This window comes from Excalfactoria chinensis, chromosome 4 (assembly GCF_039878825.1).
Source record: "Excalfactoria chinensis isolate bCotChi1 chromosome 4, bCotChi1.hap2, whole genome shotgun sequence".
Classification (NCBI taxonomy): domain Eukaryota; kingdom Metazoa; phylum Chordata; class Aves; order Galliformes; family Phasianidae; genus Excalfactoria; species Excalfactoria chinensis.
The window spans coordinates 40,137,812-40,161,549 of record NC_092828.1 but is presented as its reverse complement, the minus strand read 5'-3'; the positions used below and the strand labels follow the sequence as shown (position 1 = coordinate 40,161,549).

Below are 23,738 nucleotides of genomic sequence, written 5' to 3'. Positions count from 1 at the left end.
CAGAGAGCTACAACAATATTCCCTTTGCTGTCAAGCACTTGTTGAAGCTCAGCAGAGGTTCAGGAACCTTTTCTGCAAGACATCATAAGCGTATCAGTTTTTTGTTGGTATCAAATGCCCTAAATACGTTCATGCTCCTTGACACTACAAGCAGCACAAAATGCAACAGCTTTCAAGCTGCAGTATTCTATGAGGTCTTTCTAAAAGTTACACATTCTAAGAACCTGGGATGGAAACCATGCTCAGACAGCTGTTCCAGTATCACAGCACCCTTCCCTGCAATGCAAGAGTTCTAACTGCTCTTCTTCTGCACTTTATTTAAAGACAATTTGTAATCTCTTCCTCCCCCCTCCTTTGTGCAGCATCAAAAATAAATAGGAGTGAATCAATGTCAAGGGGAGAAAAAACAAAAAAGGAAAAAGGTCTAGTTTCACCCTGAAAGCTCTGGAATGACCCAGGTATCTGTTATACAGATGTCCATTTGCATAAAAGTTTAATATTAGTTTTATTAATGCTAAGTTATCTAATAAGTGAGAGAAGATAAACTACGCAATCACAATAGACCACATAGTTTTTCATGTTGTTAGCTATCATGATCCAAAACCTACTGCATTTCTGAAACCAAATTTATTTTTTCAGTGCTTATTATCCCCTGTAATAAGCACGTGTCTACCTAAAATCTGGAAAGCTAATCATGGAATTGTGGGATTCTCAACCCACAAAGCTTTACACGACTTTGTCTCCTAAGTCCACATGTCTTTCTGTGAATCAGTTCTATTTACTTTTTGGTGCTGAATTTCAAGAAAAAAATATCTGCTCTAATTATTCACCTTTTTCAAACTGTTAGTCTCCAAGTACTGTTTCTAAAAGTATTTTTAAGACAACTCATCTAGTATCCTTCCTTTGACAGGATAAATGATTTCAAATTAAAGCCTCATCCGTCTACCCTTCAGTGAGCATTTGTTAAGGGATCAAATGGGAATCTTCTCTGAAGATATGAAAAAATAAAAATTGGTTGAAGAACTGTAAGTACTAAAAGAGGAAAGCCTTCTCAGTGACTGGCTGCAGGATGATTTTGTTTAGTATTTTCATTAATGATCTTGGCACAGAAGAACTGTGCTGTAGAGCATGAATACAAAAACATAACAATATATCAGGATTCCCTGCGTATTATAAGACCATGGGCAGGATCCGTGCTACCGTGTCATATATATTAAAAAGGCAAACGATCCCAGTATATGTTGATTAAGGTATTTACATTAGAGATATGGAAATGTCATCATACAAGGCAGCTGGAAAACAAATTCAATTTTTGTTGCCTGAGCTACAAGATTCACTCCGGTGCTAGTGATGAGAAGAGTTATAAGGGTAAGAACAATTCCCTTATGAGGAAAGAGCTGAGAGCACAACCCATCTGGGAACTTCACAGTCCTTCATAGACCTGCATTATCTACCATTCTACAGCTAAGCAACTTAAGACACAGGAGGGACCTCTTCCAGTGCAGCATGGAAATATACATGTAACTCTGACTAAGAGTAGGCACCTGTTTTTAAGTGTTTAAGTGCTTGCTGATCACAAATGTGAATGGATTTACTGAGTATAACATAGGAAGCATATAACACAATGGTAGCAAAGAATTAGTTTCAAGGATAATAACTATACTTCATCAAGATCACTCAGTCCTCTAGTGAATCAACTAAAACTCAAAGGAAAATTCTGTAATACTTCTGAAAGATGCTAGAAAACAAACTAAATAAAGAAGTCAATACTTTACCTTTATCTAATAACTTGCTTTGACACAGGCTCACAAATTACGTTGTTAAGCATCACTTGAGCTAAATGGGATGCCACAACAATCAAGAAATGCAGAAGGAAGCAAGTGCTTAACTATGACTAGCATTGGTCTACCACATTTAGCATTAGCAAATTCCTGCATTTGGCATTTTCAAGTTCCAAGAGAAGGCAACAAAAGTCAATCATATGAGCACATTTATTACATCTGAATAACAAGATTCATTAAAGATGAGTTAAGACAAACTCCTAAATCCTGTATTAGGTGATTTGGAGAAAAGACTTAGTTTTCATATGGGATTCCTGAACATGCTGTACTGATTTAAGATAAACACAGTTCAAGACTGATATGAGAAGCACAAGACATTCAGAATAAAAGGCAACCTAACATTGTATTTAACTGATATAATCCTCCCTCTTGCCTTCTCCCATAACATATATTTGGACACATTTACCTTTGCTCCATGCTTATGCAGAACTTCCATGACATCATTATGAGCTTTCTCAGCCGCAACATGCAAAGGTGTCATGAAACTAGATGAAGAAAGAGGTATTATTTTTACATTCCTATGACAGAGTCTTTTGAAAAAGTAAAAATTTCAGAAACATACTCTTTGTTTTTCTCATTAACGTTGGCTCCTTTCCTGAGCAATAGTTCTGTAACTTGCTTCCGCTTGGGATGCACAGCGGCCACAGCACAGTGCTACAAAGAAGTAAATATAAAGCACCATTTCAACAACACAGATGGCAGAAAGACTTGAGATCCTTGATTTCGTGTCTTAATTATTCTGCTAAACATCAGACTACAAACAAAACTTGTGATATCTCTGACTGAGCACATAACATACTGAGCCTTTTTCTTCTGCTATGAGAAAGCTGCATGTTTCACATGGTACTTTTCAAGTCTAGCAAAACACAACTGATCAACAACAGAACAGTGTAATGGGGAAAAAGGCAGAAGAAAGTGAAAACAAGTGAGCACTGGCCAGAAGGTTTCTACGATCAAACAGGAAAAAAAAAAAATGTGATAAGAATCATATACGATTATTTCTATAAGTGCAATTTATTTTTAAAATTTTGATAGCAAATCCCCAATCTCAGATGATGAATAAATGTTCATAACGTAGAAATAATGTCTCAACTAGTACCACCACCACATTTATCACAAAATAAATGGATCGTCCCTGTAATCTTACCAGAGCAGTCTCATGTGACTGTGGCTGCTTAAAATTGATGATCTCCAGAGCAAGTGTTTTTTTCACTTTGGCTAAATCTGCCTCTCTGGCTGCTTGCAGTAAAGAATGTCCTTTGAATTCATCTGTTGGAGAAAGCAATGCATTTAATATTCAGCACATCATCTTTATAGGCATTACTAGAAAAAGGCAGCTAGAACATATTATGAGGCAGCAAGAGTACTTCTGTACATCTTTGTACGGTGGCTGTCCTGGGATGCAGAACATGAAACAGAATGTGGTTTACCAAAATCAAGCTGACATTCTAAAGAAGAGCAGAGATTCCCTGAGTAAAATGCTTATAATTTTTCTCCCTCTTTTGCTTCAACTATTAGATATTAAAGGCATACATAGATAATTCAGCGGTCATGTGTTCAAGTGAGCACATAGCTCCCACGTGCTCTGCAGAAAGAAAGCCTTGTAGCTGCTTTTTCAAAACTTCACTGTATTTATAGCTAGAAATATTCAAGGTAAAGCCTTAAAGTATCACTTAAATATTACTTTTCAACTACTTGTCTTAAAGAAAGCTACACTAGCTAAGCATTTGAAGCCAGTCTGCTCCAAAGATTTTGAGCATAGTTATATCTTTTTAAGTGCACAAAGGTAGTTTTATTTTTTAGGTCACAACTTTTTCAGCTCAGCAACTAGGCTTGTTTAAGATGAAAATTATTTTGAGAAGGACGAAAAGCATTTCTCTTAATATATACAAATAAGAGGCAGGCTAACAACAAGGTCTGAACCTAAGAACGAGAAACAAAAAGCTTAGTCATCTCAGTATAAATATTGGTTTTGCTTTTATATTTCTTTTCATAAGCAGGCTAGGCTGGGCTTTTTTCTCCCAATCCTCTTGACATCCAGTGCATTTGTGGTTAAAAAAGTTTTCATTTCAAATAGAATTCAAATTTCTTTTTAAAGACAGCATTACACGAAGCACAACTAAAAAGAAATCCTGAAATAATGAATATATTATTCATGAAATATGAAGCCAAAGAATTCAAGAATATACTAAACATGTAATTTGGGTATGCAAAGATAGCATATTCCATCAGAAAGATGTCAAATTTGCCATAAAGTTCAGATTTTTGTACACATTTCAGTAATTACTGACGGATACAAAATCTTTCCCTAGCCCCCTCTGCTATCTATAAGCACAAAAACAGAACAGAGTTTAAGCAGATTTACATTTTTGCTTGTTATTTTAAACAACTGATAAATCAACCTGCTTTAAAGTCAGAAGTATCACCTCCCAAGCCAGCCCAGAACAGAGAGGTCAGAAGTAGCTGAAAGATATTAACCTCTTTTCTCCTACAGGAAAGCACATGATCTCATTTCTGCATTACCACCTTCACAAGCAAAGAACAGTGACAGACAGCAACCTGACTAGCTGTGACTTTGAGTTGTGCACAATCACATTCTTAGAGTATCAGGGGTCTTCTGCTATTTTCAAAAGGTGCCAGTAAATCAAAAGCTTACAAGTGAAGCAACACATAACTGAGTTCAGAATGTACTTCTCAAGGTCTTTTCTGTAACTTCATCATGTCTTGTTTCCATACTTGTCTCAGTTTCACAGTTTATAATGACGAGAAGACAAATCGCCAAAAGAGGGCAAATGAAGGTAGACAAATTCGAATTAAAACTGAAGCATATTATGTAAACAGCACGAGAACCGCAAAGGCTACAGAAGAAGGTGCTGGAATTTCTCCCTCATAAGCCTGCGCTGCAAAGCTATATACCTTCTGTAAGTTACTTCAAGTGTTCATAGATCCAATATAGAGGTCCCTATATGGCTTGATGAGACTCTAAGCATAAAAATCACCAATGGACACTGATCCAGCAGTATCTTCTGGCCTTAAACATTTTACGTGTGGAAAAAAAACCCACCAGACGTTAAAAAAAACATGGCATATAGAGGTATCTACTTCAAAGCAATAAGTACATCTACCATTTATTTGCTGCTTTGCATCTCAGTGATTTATGAGGCAGTTGCTTTGAAAGGAAAGCACCCCTTCACACCCACCAATAGCTGTTTCAAATCTGAACATACTTACAGGTCAGCCTCTCCCTCAGCTCAGGTGTTGGAGCCATATCAACCGCGCTCTTTCCATGGCAGTTGACTAATGTGGGATCTGCACCATGACTCAGCAAGAGGGAACAGACTTCTACACGGTTCTTGGAAGCAGCCTCGTGCAAGGGAGTAAATTGCCAGAGGTCCATTGCATTAACGCATGCACCATGCTAGCACAGGAAAGAAAGCTTTTTGTTAGTAGGAAGTAATTTTCAACTACTAAAAGTGCACATATTTTCATTATAAAAACTAGTTCCATTCTTTCACACGTGAACACACACACAAAAATGAATTATAGAAATCGATGCATGTAAAAGCATGATGAATCCTCAAAAAAAACCTGCAGATTCCTTAAAAAAAAATCATATTACTTAAACTCTATAATCTCTAAATAAATCAGATAGGGAAAAACCATAGATGTGAATTTGTATGGTTTCAGAACTACAGGATGCCTGAAACCCAATAAAGACAAGATCTTCCTTTTCAACTATGGTATGAGCAGTTCAAACATGTCTAAATTCACAATAATCACTTTCTGTCCTCCTGCTTACCTTAAGTAACAGCTCCGTAACTTCATAGTGTCCATATGAACATGCGTTATGAAGAGGCACAAGACCACTGCATGAAAGAAGGCAAATGATAAATTTATTCAAGTGGCAGTTTTGAAGAAAGTACCATTTCATTCTTAGTGAGAGACGAGCTGAAATTAAATTAAACTTAACCATTAAGATATTTAAAAATTAAGGTTGACAGATCACCAGAAATATCTAAAGTTCTCAAACAAAACATTATTCAAGAGTGACATTAAAGCTATTTTTCTTTTTACTTGCAGGCCACGGATGTTTAATCTACCAATAAGATTAGTATTAATTACCTTCACAATTATCTTTTGTGAGGCCATTAAGGGGAGGGGGGAAACATCCCCTTCCACATTAAATATGCTTAGGAGAAGTCAATGTTCTGTTCTTGCCTAAACATGCATTCCTGTTTATATGAAATGTTGTTTAAAAGGCAGAACTCATCAGATAATGCTAATGTAACTCCTGGGAATATTATGACAATGTACAGATATCCACATGCAGCAGATTGAAATCACTGCTCCAGACTGTGGAATTATTTCATTTTACTGTATTTTTCACAGTTTTACCTATTTAGCTCTGCAAGAGACTTTTGAGAGAGTCCACGTGTTTTCTGTACAGCTATACTATCAGAGGCCATACTTAAAAATAACAGTAGTGAAATAAACGAAAGGGATCTAGTTACAAGCACAAGATAGGTAATAAGAAAAAGTCATACACTGAAAGGAAGATGCAAAGAGGACAGTTACTACAGAGAATCAGAAGAGTTTAATTCAAGCCCAGCAAGCTAAGCTTGTTATGGCTCAACAAACCAGAATGCATAATACACTGAAAACAACAATTAAACCTTCACCATACATGAAAAATAGTGGGTGCTTCCCAGAATTGCAAAGTTAGCAAAAAGAGCATTGGGAAAGCAAGGACCAGACTAGCTTGCTTCCTTTATGAAACAAACAAATAACAAACAAACAAAACAACAACTCCTCCCCAAACACTGTAATCGTGCAGTGCCACTAAACAGCTCATTGGGCTGTTAATCATATCTTAGTATACTGGACTTGTTTAAAGGTTCCTGCAACTGTTCTTTCCCTTTCTTATTCTCTGCTCAAGCTCAGTGTAATTACTTTTCACATGATGATAATTTCCAAGTAGATCATTCCAGCCTCATTAAAACATGTGGGAATGTTTTACACAGTTTCAATCAAATCTCTGAAAGTTAGGATATACTCAAACTTGCTTAGAAATTTCTGGATCTACCAATAGGTATTACATGCATCTTTACTGTGTTTTTGTGGCATACATAATATGTTGTGATGCATTTCAACTTTAATCAAAGCCACTAAGGCTAAATGCACAGATAAAGTGCGAAAATAATTAACCTTCAAGAGCTTAAACATACTTAAGACTACTTTGGGGAGTTAATTTAAAATCTTCTTTAACACTAGGCTGGCTCAAGCCTGCTGTTAGCTGGAGAGAAGACCCATTAACACACCCCTACTAACCTCAAATATGAAACATATGCCTTTAACCAGAAGCCTGATTTCTGCTGTTAGGACTAAGCTTTCTCAGTCCTATTTGACCACTGTGAGAATTCACCTCATATTTCAGAATCACACTGCTAACAATGAACAATATGTAGCTCCAGATTTCTGACTGCTGCATATTTTTTCTTGTAATTTACTTCATTAGAATCCTTGCTGCAAAAAGGAAACTTCAGCCTCTAGTACATCTTGCTTTTTGCTTGCAGTGTTAATCAAGGTAGATCTCTAAGGACCTGTAGTTCTGAGCCTATGAGTATCACTGGTGTTATCTGGAATTACATCCGCATATAAATGCAACAAAATAACTAGATTATAGAGGAAATTTTCAATGCTTCCCCCGCACCCCCAACCCCTCCACTGAGCTCATGCATCCCCTCCCTACTACCTTTGCCAAAATTATGGTGTCAGTACATGCTACCAAAGCAAAGTCTTTGCATGGATGCAAGAAAAAATTACAGGAAAAAATTAAAGGTGTGATAGGAAACTTAAAACAAGGGCAGACAAAGATATTCTATTATTGGGGCATAAAAAAAAGATTATTTATCATGAAACACATACTTTTAAGGCAACTATTTGAGATTACATTGCAACATTAAGCAGAGAAATAACTTATCTTGGCTAAAAGCAAACAACTGCTGCAAATGGATTATAAATCAAGTCACTTTACATACCCTTTGTCCTTTGCGTGAACATCTGCACCATGCTGAAGCAGAAGTTGGACTATTCGTACTCTGTTATAGCCTGCTGCTAGGTGTAAAGGAGTGGACTGTAAAATAAGACAAAACGAGATGAAGAATGGGACCCACAGATTTCTGTGCTTTACTTCCTAATATTTAAACATTCTATTTCCCTTACACATTGGATCAGGTTGAGTTACACTTTCCTTCTGTCATTGTCCTAGTCAACAAATACATAACACATGCATGCCCTGCCTGTCGTCAAAGCAAATTCATGTTCCTGGAGGTGGGGAAGAATCTATATCTCTCTTATTTTAAATAATAGTCCAGTGTCTTCGTTGCTGCATTTTTATTTTGTTATTAATGCTAGAATTTCGTTCTATTTTTAAATGCCATAATTAAGTTGGCGTTTTTTAAAGCTTCATGAGCAAACCTATGCAGTTCAAACTGCATATTCACAGATTCCAAAACTGCTTGTACACAGTCTTCCTGCAGTAAGCACGCACATAAGAATCAGACTGCAGAACAAAATTATCCCATTGCTGGACTGTTTATATTCAGCTCTGCACCAAACAAGTTGCAGCACCTTGCTAGTGTACTGTGCTAAGAGAGCAAACTGCATGCAGTTTGCAGTTTTCTGCAGAATACATATCTTCAGTCTGAATGCATCTTAGAGCATAATAACAGAATAATAGACTAATAGTAAGATCCTTCACCGTAGCTAATTACTAATAATTGAAAATGAAAGCTTTTTAATAATAATAATTAAGTTCTATTATTTTAAGTTTTCATTATTAAACAACTTTTGTGTGCAGACTCTGGGAACTAATTACTTGCATGACCAGGTGACGTTGTTGCTGTTTGCTCCTTCCCAAGGCTGGGGAGCAGTCTAGTTTAAAGAGATTTTTCTTACTATTTATTTTGCAGTGCATAATAAAACAATGCATTCCTATTCGATTAAAACCCCGTGCTTAAATCAGCCTGAACACACAAAGATATATCTTACATTATTAAGCCAAGTATAGATTTACTGTAGGTACTAAAACATCATTATATAGTATTACAGGTGAGATATCACATTCTCACTGTTACAGAGATTAAAACAAATCCAGACAAATGGTCTCATCTGTGGGAAGCAGCAGCAAGCACTATATAATCATAAATGAAAGAGATTTCCAGGAATTAACATGCATTTTGCACGACCATACTTTGGAGCAGTGTGAATGTTTTACCTTGCTAGTTTGCTCCAGAAAGAGCATCTAGTTGGACACGTACCAAATGTCCTGTATGCCAGAGTGATGACACAGCTTGTACTGTCAGCAATGACATCACAAGGTGTCTCTAAGAAACACTTAGAGATAACTCAGTCTGAGAAAGCAGTTATGCAAACTTCTATAACACTTACCTTCAGAATTGTCTGTGCTATTTGCTACACATGCTTAAAATAAGCATCTCTAACACTCCTGACCCAGAGATCCTTAAAATGTCTCCACAGTACCAAAAGTCACCACCAAAACTAATCGAGTCTGCAGCTGTTTGGCTTTTCAAGTCTGTTACTCTGTTCCAGAAATGTTTCTACTACTGAATTAACAGTCTGGAAGGATCTAGAAGGTTTTAAATCCTTTCACATCTGCTGCCATTATACAATAGCTGGTTCCTGTATGTCATAAACACTAATGAAAGTGTGGGTAAAAGTTATGCCACTGGTTAATGATAACAAAATATTTCAAGCATTGTTTATTCTGACAGTTGCCTTGGCTGTCACATGAAGCAAAGCAATGACATCCCAAATCTTCTGACCGCTTACATCCCTACCTTTCAGGAATGTGAGCTACTTCTTTCTCTTCCTGAGTAAGGTCATACAGGCATCACAGATCCATGAACAAACCACGCCTTCCCCAACACACCAGGAGCTACTGAGCTGCAGCCAACTACCTGATATTTGTCTTGTGCGCTATGCTACCCCCACAAAGCAAAGATAACTGCTGCTCCCTGCACTCTTCTGGAGATGGGACTGAAATTTGCCAGTCCACAAGCCTCTGATATTCACTTTCGTATGCTCCAGGAAGGAGGAAGCAGAAAAGCATCTACCATAGTGATACTTTAAGGGCATCTTTTTCTTTCTCTTGAGAGAGAACATTCATTAATAGGATAGATAGATTTAATAGTTTAAAGTACCTACCCAGTGCTAAAATCTGCATGCTAATAACAGGAATGAAGTACCTAAAACAATATCATGCTACATAAACTAGCCAACATTCTGGGCTCACTAGTCTTCCCTACCTCCCATCGCAAAAGTAAGTGATGTTAATAAAGATAGTGTTGTTTAAAATCAATGCACTGTTTCTATAGTGTTAGAAAAGTAGAATCACAGAAACGTTTGGGTTAGAAGGGACCTTTAAACATCATCTGGTCCTACTCCACTGCAATGAACAGGAACACCTACAGCTACATCAGGGTGCTTGGAGCTCCATCCAGCCTGATCTTGAGTTTGTGCAGCCACCACCACAACCTGTGCCACAGCTTCACCACTCTTCTGCAGAAAAACTTCTTCCTTAGATCTTAATCTCTTCTCTTTTAGTTCGAAACCATTTCCCCTTGTCCTATCAGAACAGATCCTGCTAGAGTCTGACCCCTTCTTTCTTATAGCCCCACTTCTCAGGTCTCCCCAGAGACACTTCTTCATGTTGAACAGCTCCAGCTCTCTCCACCTGTCCTCACAGGGCAAGTGTTCCATCCCTGAGACTGTTTTTGTGGCCCTCCTCTGGACATGCTCAATCAGGTCTATGTCACTTTTGTACTGAAGACGCAGTGCTCCAGGTGAGGTATCACCAGCACAGAGCAAAGGGCAGGATCACCACCCTTGCCTTGAGGGCCACAGTTCTTTTGAAGTGGCCCAGGATACAGTTGCTTTTCTGTGTTGTGAGGGTACATTGCTGGCTAGTAGAAACTAATAATCACAAACAACAGTGCTATATACTTACTGCACCTGCCAGCTATATCAACACAATCATTTAATACTAAAAGGTGTCAATTAACCCTTCCTCTCATGTCTTGCAATAGGCGGCAAGAGACTTAATAATAAGAATCCCCAGAGGGCATTTACCTTTTAAAACTCACATTCACAATTACCAAGCCAATCACATTCTCTTACATTCTAGCATAATTAAAAAGAGTACAACTCCACTTTTATTAAGCAAAGTAGACTCTCATGTAATACACTCACATTATTTTAAAGTTTTATGGCATCTGTAATTGAGTCAAAGCAGGTACTGTGCATTTCAAGTAAGATCCCTGGTACACAAGATAGCAATCACTGTCAGCTTGCATTCCTGCAATTTAGACTCAAGCAATTTTCTGCCTGTGGTCTTTTTGAAAATGTATTGCCTGGGAATATGAGAAAAGCCATTTTAGATTTAAACAATGTATGTACAACAGCCTGATATTATTCCCATTGAGCCTTAAATGCTTTTCACACTGCTTTCTTACCAACAGCTGGTTTGATGGGCTGCTCGAAGTCAGCTGCCTTTTGTCTTGCAGTCCCCTGCCCACCTGTATCAAATCAAAGGAGGCACCAAGGAATTGCCACATCAGCAGGCTGCTGAGCTACTACCTCCACTAAACTCAGAAAATCAGTTTCTACAAACGGTCCGCACACAACGCGGTAATGCTGGCTTCAAGCACCACCAGCTTTCCTGCCAATCTTGCTCAAGAATTTTCAGTAGCTTTCAGATGGTAATGTGCCCCCCAGCCTCAGAACAAAGCTGCATTTTCAGGTTCAGAGTGATTTTGGATATCCTGTTTCATTGGTAACTTTAAACTGAAGGACCTTATGAAATGATGTTACATCACACATGATCAATAACAGCTACAGAGCTGTTTTAAGAACTAGTTGTGCTTGTTCTTGCCTGCTCTTGCTCTCTGCCAGCAGAATCCCTATATTACACTATCCAATAGCAATCTTAACGAGTGTGATTCCCTCATTCACAAGCTGTCATTCCAAACACTACAAAAATCAACAAACAAGAACCTTCTTATCACACACATTTTGCCCTACATCTAATTTACAACTTCAAGACTCAGTGATTTAAAATTATCATCACTTATATTTCATCTACGAGAAAGGTTTTTTCGCAAGGTAGAGGCAGCACAGAGTATCAGAAGTCCCCAGTGCCAACTCTGGCATTGACATATTATGGCTACACTCATGCTCAGAAGGTCCCTAAATGCACATGCACCAGTAAGGTTTGTTCTTAAACAGACAAGTAAGTATGACTTTGCATAAGATACCTAAGAACACTTGTTTATTTTGAGCTCTTCTGTAATACCCTACTAACAAAAGATGTAAAAAATAATATAACTAAAGGAAATGGAAGAGAGATTAAAATAATATTTAACATAAACTTTATATGACTTACTTTCCTTGCCTATTATCTATCTTAATGTTTGCTAAGTTAGAAAACAGGAACGCAGCAAATTCCCATCTAACTTCTGTCAAACAAAACCTTTATTCAAGTCAAACCACAAGGCCTGTAGAAAGCATTAGCAATAAATAAATAAATAATAATTAAAAAATAACATTTTAAGCTTTCCTAGTTTGTCTTACAAGCTCCCTCAAAGCAGTGCTTGGCCTGCCCTGAATTGAAAGAGGAGCAGAACAGTTTCTAATCACATGAGGTATGTGTTTTGCAGTTTGCACTGAAAGATGCCCTGACTCCTGGCAAAATTACTATCTGACTCAGGTAAGCCAAGGAAAAACCTTTGAGGCAAGCACTCCTTGCAATGTATTAGAATTTATGAAACATTCTTTCCAGTCAAACAGTGTGCATCTCCTTGATCCTGCTGTCTTACAGACTTCTCAGAAATGAACTGCATCAGTCACAAGTGCGCGTTCGGAACACATTCCAGATATATAGCCCCAGTTGCTACTTTATCATTCTGATTAATGGGATGAGAAAACAAGCTCCAGCAACAGTGCAATCTAGAAGAGACATCCCTGAACTTTTCTACAATACAAATGATCAATTTTCCTTTGCTGCTTAGATATCCCCTTGCACAGCATGACTTCCAGTTTAATTTTATCAGTGTGCCCACTTTACACCTTCATTTTTAGGCTTATAAAACTTTCTTGGAAAAAGAGCTCATCTCCATTTGTTTGCATGGCACTAAGACTGCACTTACCTCATGCAAGAGAAAGCTCTTCTGGAAACATATATTTCAAATCACTCAAAATAATTATTTCATATTCACACTATAACGCTCTTGCACAAGAGATACAGCAGGAAAAGAGTTCTTAACCTCAGCTAGAGAACGACGCTCTTGATGAGCAGAGAAGGAGATGTTCTTCAGTTCAGCACTCACGTGGCTTTTAAATTTCAGCCACCCAAATTGTACAGCTTCCCTAATCATGTTCTTTAATTTTGCATCTTCAAGGACAAACATGTAGACCTTGTCTTACAGGAAGGGCTGTATGTCAGACTGCTGATGAACTAGCTACAGGAATTTAAACTCTAGAGATAAACAAGCACAAAGATGAAGAGTTTAAACCACTTTTCTTACATTAACAGTAACAAATAGAGGAATGCATAAGGAAGTCATTTTTCACTCTGCTGTGTTTCCAGCAGTAGTTTTAACTGTTTCATCTTCAGAACACAGATAACAGTACATTGTTGAACAGAAGAGATTTAGCATAGCAAAATTCAGACACCATGTCAAAGAGTTCACATGGTGCTTTACAGCAGCTGGCACCAAGAAAAGGAACTGAGTGGTTGCCAGTTCAGAATCTGGACATCCCAGAGTATCTTAATTTAGAATTCACTCTTTCTGACTTTACAGGAAATGGTATCTGAAAAAAAGTGATCCGCTGTTTTGAGCTGACAAACAACAACAACAGATATCTCCAATGTAAAGAAATTCTCCCTACCACTGAATACCTTCAGAAATGTATTCAGGTCTTGTACCATCTGGGTAGTGGTACGAAGCATGTATCATGAGTGGCATATTTTCCCGATGTATTCTGAAGTATTAAAATGTGTATGAGATGAGAATTGATAAGAGGCAGAAGATTTATGAGCAGAGCTTTTTCAATTACATAGATTCTGGGGATAGAGGAAAGGAGAAAAGATGACAAGCATTGCCTTGCACAAGGGAAAACACATGGAAGAATAACCATTCCTCTTCCACATAGAGGTTAACAGAAGGAGGAATGAGAAATGGCTGCTTTCACTTCTCTGCTCAAAAACTACCTGCTAGCACAGAAACAGAACCAGCACAGAGGAGGCAAGTAAGTGAAAGCAAGCAAGATATGCCCAGAAGCACAAGAGGGTAAAGGGCAAGGGCATCTTCCCAGAGGAGAGAAACCATGTCAGCATTGCAGCACTACAAAGCAGAAGAAAGTTTCATCTGCAGAGAGTCCTACTAAATGTCACAAGTGAAGCACAGTCTACCTGCCCAGCAAGTTTCTCCGCTGACACTTAACTTTAAAATCATGGAGATTATTATCCTTGACAGCAGGTTGACAAATCCTTACTCCAAGTAGATAGCTTTGGAAGCAACTCTCTAAGCAGTAGCTATACAAAAAAAAGAAAACTCTAGTTTTTGATTACTTCAGAGAAAAGGAAAAAGTCAAACCTCAAAGATCATCTTTGCCTACAAGAAAGGTATCAGGACTAAATGAGAGGCCAGGAGAAAATGAGCCAATGTGAGGAAGAAGGCAACAATCATGTTCTGAATGAACTTTAAAAGCTAAGCTCAATCTGACCCATGAGAAAAAGCAGATAAGGCAAAGAGATAAAAGACATCTCAGCTTTCTGAAGGTTAATGAGGAACCTCAGTTCCCTAACACCTCCATACTAAGTTGCTGCCATTACTTTCAGAGTGAATATTCAAAGACCTGACTTGGAAGCAGAGACCAAAAGGGTAATGCTAAATGCCTGGGAGAGACACTGGAATCTTTGTATGGGTACCACCACTCTGACTTCTGATCCCACCACCACAAGTGGTGCACTAGTGACCCTTGATACTATCATAAATTAAGAATTAAAAAGCAAAAGCCCTCAATTCTTGAAACTGCCACATACTGCAAATAAGTGAATCCACTGAACATTTGCTGGACCAGTTCAACAGATGAATCAGAAAAGCTAAACAACATTGTTCAGAAGCCAGCAGTATTCTCAGAAAACTGTGTGGGGTTTTTTTTGTTTTGTTTTTTTTAGGAGAATCTGTCCCATTTTCATGTTCAAATGATGTTTAAATTGGGAACAAAAATGTATTACCAAAAAATAAATGTGGGAGCTTCCACAGTGAATCAGCATTTGCAGTTTTTCCCAGATTCAGAAGCTCAGAATATATCTCTGGCAGCTGTCTGTGACAAACACACAGCAAAACATGGAGAAAGGACTTTGAAATGGATTAGCAGAGCAGCATACACTTCTGCAGCAGATGCTGGCAGCTGAGGAAGCAGCAGCTTGCCGAGCTATAGAAGGATGAAACAACCACTCTCTTACTTTCTTCTGAAGGGAATGATCATGTTATTATCACTGATAATATCAAAAAGAATGTTATTTAACACTGAAAGGAAACACTCTGAGAGATAAGGTAGAACTCTCTATGTGGGAATTACTTGCAGTATCACTACATTTAGGAGGGCCATTTTTGTTCCTTTATTATTTGGCATCTGTTGAAAATGGTAAGTGAAAAGTGGGCAAGTCCGAGATAACACAATGGCTCTTGTTGTTGCCTTGAAAGGACATCCTGCTAACAGGACATTCAAGCCAGCACTTTTTGTTCACTTTATTGAATGTGGGGTGAGAATGTACTCTTAAGAACAGTATTTGCAAATTAACTGCATTCCAGCTCCACTTCTGAGAGTGAAAAAAAATTATAATAATTTGGAATCAAATTAAAACAAGAAGTCTAAAATAATTCACAAAATTAGATACAAAAAGAAGTTATTTTCTCATTACTGTGATAATTAACAAGTTTTAGAGTTTAATGCATTTATAATATAGTCAAGTAGACTTCACAGTTCCCTTTCAGAACTAATACAGCCTTGCAAAATAGAGAATGTCTTGTACTTCATTTTAATATGCTTTGAAATTAAAAAGTTATGGTTATTAGAAAAAGAATATTCTAAAGAATTCCATCTGTAAGAATTGAGTATCTTTTATAAGCAGAAGTGTATTATATTACTTAGAAAAGACTAATCAAATAACCTCAATTTTCTTGTCCATCAATGACATTCAGCATTAAGTACAATGCCATATTTTGGCACTTTCCTCACTTTTTACTTCTCATCTCCTCCCTGTACCATCAACTTATTCCGCAGTTTTAAAAATGGTTATGTAAATATAATTCTCCTTGCATGTAAGTATTTGCAGTTCTTTTCACTTAGCATTACACTGATCACTAAATTCTCCACCTAAACTATGAAGTCAATGATGGGGTTATGTTAGCAACTGATAACTGATGCGCTGGGAGAAAACAGAGGCAGGGAAGGCAAAAAGCACAAGGGTTTGGGGAAAGACTGATAAAATAATTGAGCACAGCCACACAAATCTCCAGAAAGGAGAGCTATGAAACAATTAGGATGTTTGGGAAAAAGAGCTAAAAGAGGTAGCTAAGAATTTTTAATTTTTTAACAGACAGCATGAAGACTAACGGAGACCGTGATATAAACACAGTGCTAATGAACCTTCTGCTAGGAAATGTTTCATAAAGAACTCAGTGTGTGATTAAACAGCAAACCAATAGAGATTACCACACTTAAGAAGCAATTATTCAAACAGCTGAATTTACAAGCTAAAGGAAAATCACAAGGATCGCAAAATCTCGCAGACTAAAATACAATTAGGCAGGCAAAAATAGTTCGTGCATTGAGTAGCTGAAGGAATTTAAACCAGCACCAAACCCTTCTTCAAATCTACCAGAATCAGAAAATCCCACAACCTGGTGGGACAAGGTGATGCTAGGATGAAAATTCAGGCATTAGAATTCATTGTGACCGCTCGGCTACCACATTCAAAAGAGAAAAAATGGCAAGAAAATGGAACAATTGGCTTCTCAGTAACTCTCACATGCAAGAATTTTGAGAGAGAAGTGACAAACAGGACAGAAATGGCATCTACAGAACTCCTTGGAGGCAACCATATGCAGAAATGAAATGTGTAGTCCACAGACCGAGCCTCCACATTCAACTCAAACGTAACCTCAACAAACTCTTCGAAGGGAAGGACTCAGCTCAAAATTGTAATAGAAAAAACATCACTACTCAAATCTCTCGATGCTCTGTGAACAGACAGCCAAATGCAGACCGCAGCATTTAGGTTAATGTGCATAAAATATTAAATGGCTTCGCTCAAATCTGACTTGTTTTCTCAACAGAAGATGAATAGCATAAAGCAAGAAGCTGTCCCCTGTGGGAATCTAGTCATCAAGGGAAAACAGATCAGGTATGGAAAGAAAAAAGTACTTCCAATAAGTTTGGAGTGTTGGTATTCTGAAAAGCACACTAAGACCTAACAAATGAGACTTCCTGACTTTTAGAAATCAATACAGAGAGAATGACTACAGAGTAAATCTCCTCCAGTCTTCAAAGACACGTGTTCTGTTCCTAGACATAATGGACTACACTTTTAATAGTACCTGAAAACAACAGGTGAAGTGATACTTATTGAAATATATGAAATATTTGAGAACAAAATTTAAGAGCTTGTAACAGAATCTGAGCAGGTAGAACAGTTTTACATCTTATGCAGAATATATCACCTTGGGCTATGCAGGCTATTAGGTGACAACAGAGACAGAAATGAAGCCAAGTCATTTACACATTTACATATTCAGGGGACAGGCAATCATGCTGTCTACTTTGCCACGTTTGAGTGATGAAATAAGATGGGATCACACGGTATAAGAAAGTACAACAGCACATCTCTGTTCCTGATACAGAATCATTACGGTTGGAAAAGACCACTAAGATTATTAAGCCCAATTGTCAGCCCATCCCCACCGTGCCACTAACCACCATCCCTCAAGTGCCGCAGCTCCACAGTTCTTGATCACCTCCAGAGACGGTGACACCACCACTTCCCCGGGAACTACAGAAACAAAATAGTCTTTTAAAAGCAAAGCACAGCTGGGAGCACTTTTAAATGCTCTTCTCCTCCTAATGTATGCATTTAATTGGCACTTTCACTCCAAGCATGTAACATAAATAACCATATTTGCTTTTTCACTTTTTTTTTTTTACATTGGAAATTGCATCTTTTTCATAGAACCATATTACCCAAACCCAGCAGTAGCCATTATTTTTGAGGAAAGGCTTTGATTTCAAGTGTTTTCCAAAAATATGCAGTAGCCAAAGAGTACAAAATTGTTTGCATCTGACATGTGATGCTTATTTTTGCCACTGAGGCATGTACTCAGTAAGAGAGCAGTAGCTGCTTAGAAGGACTGCAGTTCATCATCTTCCCTCCATCAGTCCACTTAATTATAACAAATTCATGGTCTAGACTTCAACACTGTAAAAGCCCTTCATCCACATGCAGGCTGGAAGTGTAGACCCTAACAAATCTATTACTACAGAGAACATAAGGATCACAGATTAACTAAGGCTGGAGCAGATCTTTGGAGAATGACTTGTAGCCCAGCCCCAAGCTGCTCCCTTCTTTTGACTTGCTTTACCTAGGTACTGTGAAAGGCTTTTTATCTGAGATGGAAGAAAAGCACATACAGCTGATTGGCATGGAGCCCTCACTGAGTACAGCAATACAATTTAAGACAATCTATACCTCTTAGATCTTGAAAGTAAGAAAAAAAAAAATGCTATAAGGAATTTTGACAATGACACATTTTTAAAACAATTAGCTTTCAGAATAGTATTTTTGTTTTCAACAGAAACAGATGTTCTTTCTTCCCTCCCTCATTGCCCAGAAAATTAGCTTGGAAAAACAGATGTGTTCTGGCTCGTATTTATCCCTAGGCAACCACACACTACCTAGGCGTACCTCTGAGATACACACACATATGTATTTAAATGCACACACACACACAGCTAGGTATATGAAAAGGTCTATAAAGATATATACCTATATAATTTTAAAATACATATGAAGATAAATGTGTATGTATTTACATATATTATACAGCCCTCCCCCTACACACACACCTTTCACATCCACAAACATGTTTTGTAGTACCTCATCAAAATCAGACTGAAGTTTAACGTAGCAAATAAGCAGAGGCAGCAAAGGCTTGTCTGCAGTAATTCTGGAATACCTGTTTTGGAGGCACTGTGTGGAGCTGCCTTTTTCAAGAAATATTTTCTAGTCAAATGATTTTTTTAAAGCTATTATTATTAAATTAAGAAAGCATCTGTTCTGAATCACGTAAATACATACACTGTCAGGATGTCTGCTTTCAACAAAATCCTATTACTTTTGCTCTCTGATTTCTACGTATGATTCCTTTGCTCCCGTCTTCCATGCAAGTTTTTGGTGCTGCAGATAAGCCCTGAGACTGGCAACATCTGATATATCTACAAATACGACATACAATTCATATCAGCAGAAAAAAAAATCTCATAAAAGCTTGGGGAATAATATGCATAAATTGTGACTCCAAATATTTTATTATACATGACATACATAAATATATATGTACATGTAGAGTTCTCATATATTCATAGTTACTATTGGTTATGACAGAATTGCCTTGTGTTAGGTATCTGCTCCTGACTCTTTTGCTCACATATGCATCCTTTCTCTTTATAAAAGTGTCATTTTCACAATATAGTACCAAGAGTATTGTTTAAATATGTGAAATTTCAATATATTATTCCAGAAGATATTCAATATTCATCTGAATAAAACCCATACATTGTATCTATAGTACAAACAGACCTATGCATTTATGTGGTATTCATTTTCATTTTTGCTGCTGCAGCAGAAGAAAAACATACTCAATTGTAGAGGTTTATAGTGTCACCAACACAGTTTGACCACAGACCTTGCAATACATGGATTTTAATTCATCTCCCCGGTTCCTAGAGACAAGTTGATTACCAGAGAATCTCAACCACTGTCAAAGTTTCTAGGCTTAACAACTGCAAAGAAAACACTTGTGAAAACATGGATTGATTGCTCCATACAGATTCAGAAACTAGAAAGCAAGCCAATTTTCTTTTGAACTGCACAATTTTTCATGAAAATAGTTGAAAGCGGTCAGAATACTAATCAGGGCTTGGCAAATCCATTTATCAGCAGGAGACTGGAAGACTCCTTGGTAAGGGGAAAGGTAAATTGCCTGGTTCTGGTAGAATTAATTTTCTGTTTCTCAGCTCCTGTTTCACAGGCTGATCGAGCTGGCTACACATACAGAGGAAGAAGTAGAAGAGAGGCAAGAGAAGGAATATGGTGCACCACCCAACAGAATGGCAGCCTGTATAAGAGATGTCCTACTGCAGGACTGGGGGACATTGTACCACTCTGCTCAATTCTCCCCATTAAATGCAACCACACAAGATATTGTGAGGACCTGATATCCAGGCACTGCATTGCAGATCTTCTCAGAGATGGATTTCTTATATCTGCGACCCTGCATCCATGAACTCGAATGGTGCACTGTGCACAACAGCTGAGTGACTGTATGGTAAGAAGGAAAGAGCTAAACACATGTTCTCTTATATAATATATGCAGAAGTCAAGGTTTTGATTTATCAAAAGGGTTCACGAAAAGGTCTGCTACTGGCATTCCAGAGCCAGGGCTGTCTAAAGACATAGGAAAAAAACATTGCATAGGCACCACAATAAGTCATGAGAGACTGGTGCTGGGAGCCAGAAGACTACAATAAAATAAAATGAAATAGGACCACATGCCCTCGCTTAGCAATGACCTTCTATTACATAAATGCAGATTTTTATTTTTTAATTATTTTTGTGTGTGTGTGTGGGGGGGGGGGGGGGGGGGAGGATCTTTGCCATGTATACAGGATAGATATTCACTGGCTAAGGATGGCAGTTCATGGGCTCCTTACCACTCACTGCAGAAATTCATAAGTTACTGGTTTCAAAGAGATGGGGTAGGAAGAAAAATTACGTAGCTGTGGAGGGATGACTTCCTGTACCACTTATTGGTAATAATCCCTGCCTTGTGACAGATAATTTTATGTGAGACAAGCTGTTGTTCACAGGTGAGCCACTATGGTTGTCTTTTTTTTTTTTTTCCCACATGGTTCACACAAAATGTGAACACAAAGAGTAGGAAAAACACACCACCAAATTGCAGACATACTTGTAAAACAACCAAGACTTAGTGGCTGACATCAGAATACCTCAGAGCCAGCATGACTTGAGCATGCGGAATGGAGAATAGGGGCTGGATATCATATCCAGCAAAAATCCAATTAAAAAAAAAAGATCCATCCACTGCTATTAGCTACCATGTCAGCTGGATGTAGCTCACTTTGGAAAGCTGTCAAGAAACAATGTGAGAAAGAAGTCTACCTTGTAGAGAACATTTTTAATCTGAATTACTAAAACCAGTGTGTCTTTACTAGTTCAGGCAGTTCTGTATTTAAAAAAATAATAATAATAACAGATGCAACATCAATTTCTTCCTGAGACACCTTTCAAGCTTCCATAACAGCTTCCCAAAGGAAATAAGCAGGCTAAGAGAGAGCTGTAACTCAACCTGCAACTCTGACAGATTTTATTTTAAGCCTCTCTTTTGACACTAACTACCTGCTTAGGTGAGCTGTACTGTTGTAACATCAGAAATATAGCTCTCAATGCAAAAAAATACATACAGTTTTAGCTTCCAGTAGAACACAGGATCCTGTTGTTTCAGAATATTAGATAGTCAGCATTCTTAGTTGGGTCTTGAAAAAACACTTCTGAACAAAAGATTATTTGAGAAACAGTAATGAAGATTTGAAAGCAAATCTCCAAAGCCTACGTACCTTATGTAGTAGACACTTAGATATGTGGCTTGACTTTCTAAAGCTTGACTACTTTAACTCAAGCCTAGCTTTCAGAAAACAAATTAAGATTGTTTGGAAAAAAAACCACAAACAACAAAACAACAGTTCTTTTGAAACCCTACCTTTGCATAATACTTCAATTTACATACGCTGCACTGTATAGCTCAATACTTGTGAAGTATTGTTTGTACCCTTGTTCAACAGACGTGTGTAGGCCAATATTTAATCAAGATAGGTAATGGGCGATTTAGACTAAGTAATTGTTTCTCTGGGATATTACCGTTGATTTTTCTTGGTCATCAAAACAAAACTCTGTAACTTACACTGTATGCAGTAACACTTTAGCTACTGTATGAGAACTTGTATGGGAGGTAATCACAGCCTGAACCTCTGATTAATCAGCTGAGGCAAGTATGGGGTCAGCTGTGGGAGCACAGGTGAGAGTGATGTAGCTGTGCTCCCGGAAGGGGTGGAGCTCGACTCCATCCCCTCTGAGACCTCATTTAAGGGCTGACTCCCACTGAAGCAGTATCTCTTCAAGATTGCTCACCAGTGAGGACTGCCCCAGCTTCTTCAGCCAAGGCACCACCATTGGTGAGTTTTCCTTTACTTATATTTACTTATATCTTCTGTACATTTGTTGCCATCTGTATATTAATAACTAATACAGAACTGTTTCCTTTTTTTCCCTTTTCCATCTAGAAAAAAATGGTAAGACTAGCAACAGAATGAATCTTCTCTTCAGACAGTTCAAGAGCTTCAGTAATGTGAACATCTCCACTGCGTCAAAGTAATCTCACTTTACTCTTGGCAGAGAAGAAATGTTGGTTTCCACTCCACTTTCGATCTCAGTCTCTATGCTAAGCAAACAGATGGAGCAATGGTTACCAACACCATCTGTACCTGTTCTAGCAGCACGTCCACTAGCAATCAGACTCTACCCATCAATATATTTCCAAAAGGTTGCAACAAGCACACAGCATGCAGGAAGTCTTTGTTACTTCCAACCCAAGCTGGTTTCAGATCAAGAAGCTACTTGTCCTGATGTTCTAATCCCTTTTATCTGGTTGTGATGTACACATTCCCAGCAGACTGGTGTGTAGGAAACTCAGGAACTCCAGCTCTCAGCATACATGGGTAATTTAAAGATTACACAGAAGAGGTCTCCAGAAAAGAAAAACAAACTGCACAAATCAGTAAACAAAGCAGCACTGTGACCAACCAAATAGTGACTGTTCTGCTACTCTGTCAGCAGTTCCAGCGCAATGGCTGTTAGGTGACACCTTCTAGAAATTCACAGCCTTGAGTATAAAAACAACAACAACAACAACAAAAATCAATACTGTGACTCACCCTAATTTCCTCATCCATAAAACTAAATTGTTCCCTGTGCAAAATAGTGCTGGATGTTTCCGAAGTGTGCAAAACAGATTAACACACAAAGCAGAAAAATGTACAGGAGTTTCTATAGATATCCATGTTGCAGAGTTGGCCCTCACACTCTACTGAGTCTGTTGCATTACACTATGCCAAGTCTGAGGCTTGAAAATCTTCAAGGATTGAAATCCACCAAGGAATGAAAAACATATCTTCCAAAATGGAGAGATTTGCAAGTAGGGGAAATCACCACAGGTCAACTGGAGGCAGCAACACCATGATAGATTTGGATTTACTCAAAAGCTATGCTGTAGACTGAGAAGCTGCCTTCACTTGCAGTAGAACTTTGGGAGATGAAATGCCCAGGACCTGAAGGTCATGTCTTAAAACATTTAACAGTTAAATAGCACACCTGCTGTGGAGAATTACTTCACCTTAAACAGTCTGCACATATACGATGAAAAGAACATCTGGTAAACATCATTTTAAAAGCTTATTAAG

At 38.0% G+C, this 23,738-nt stretch overlaps 1 protein-coding gene across 1 annotated transcript in view; it reads right to left on the bottom strand.

The window, feature by feature from the left end:
- The window catches only part of TNKS (tankyrase), a 107,223-nt gene that overhangs the window by 27,254 nt on the left and 56,231 nt on the right, over positions 1 to 23,738 (bottom strand). The window contains exons 6-11 of the mRNA XM_072334226.1: positions 7,880 to 7,974; positions 5,641 to 5,707; positions 5,073 to 5,259; positions 2,989 to 3,110; positions 2,404 to 2,495; positions 2,248 to 2,326 (exon numbers count right to left, since the gene is read on the bottom strand). Coding sequence (XP_072190327.1) covers positions 2,248 to 2,326; positions 2,404 to 2,495; positions 2,989 to 3,110; positions 5,073 to 5,259; positions 5,641 to 5,707; positions 7,880 to 7,974 — 642 coding nt within the window. The remainder of the gene's footprint in view (positions 1 to 2,247; positions 2,327 to 2,403; positions 2,496 to 2,988; positions 3,111 to 5,072; positions 5,260 to 5,640; positions 5,708 to 7,879; positions 7,975 to 23,738) is intronic.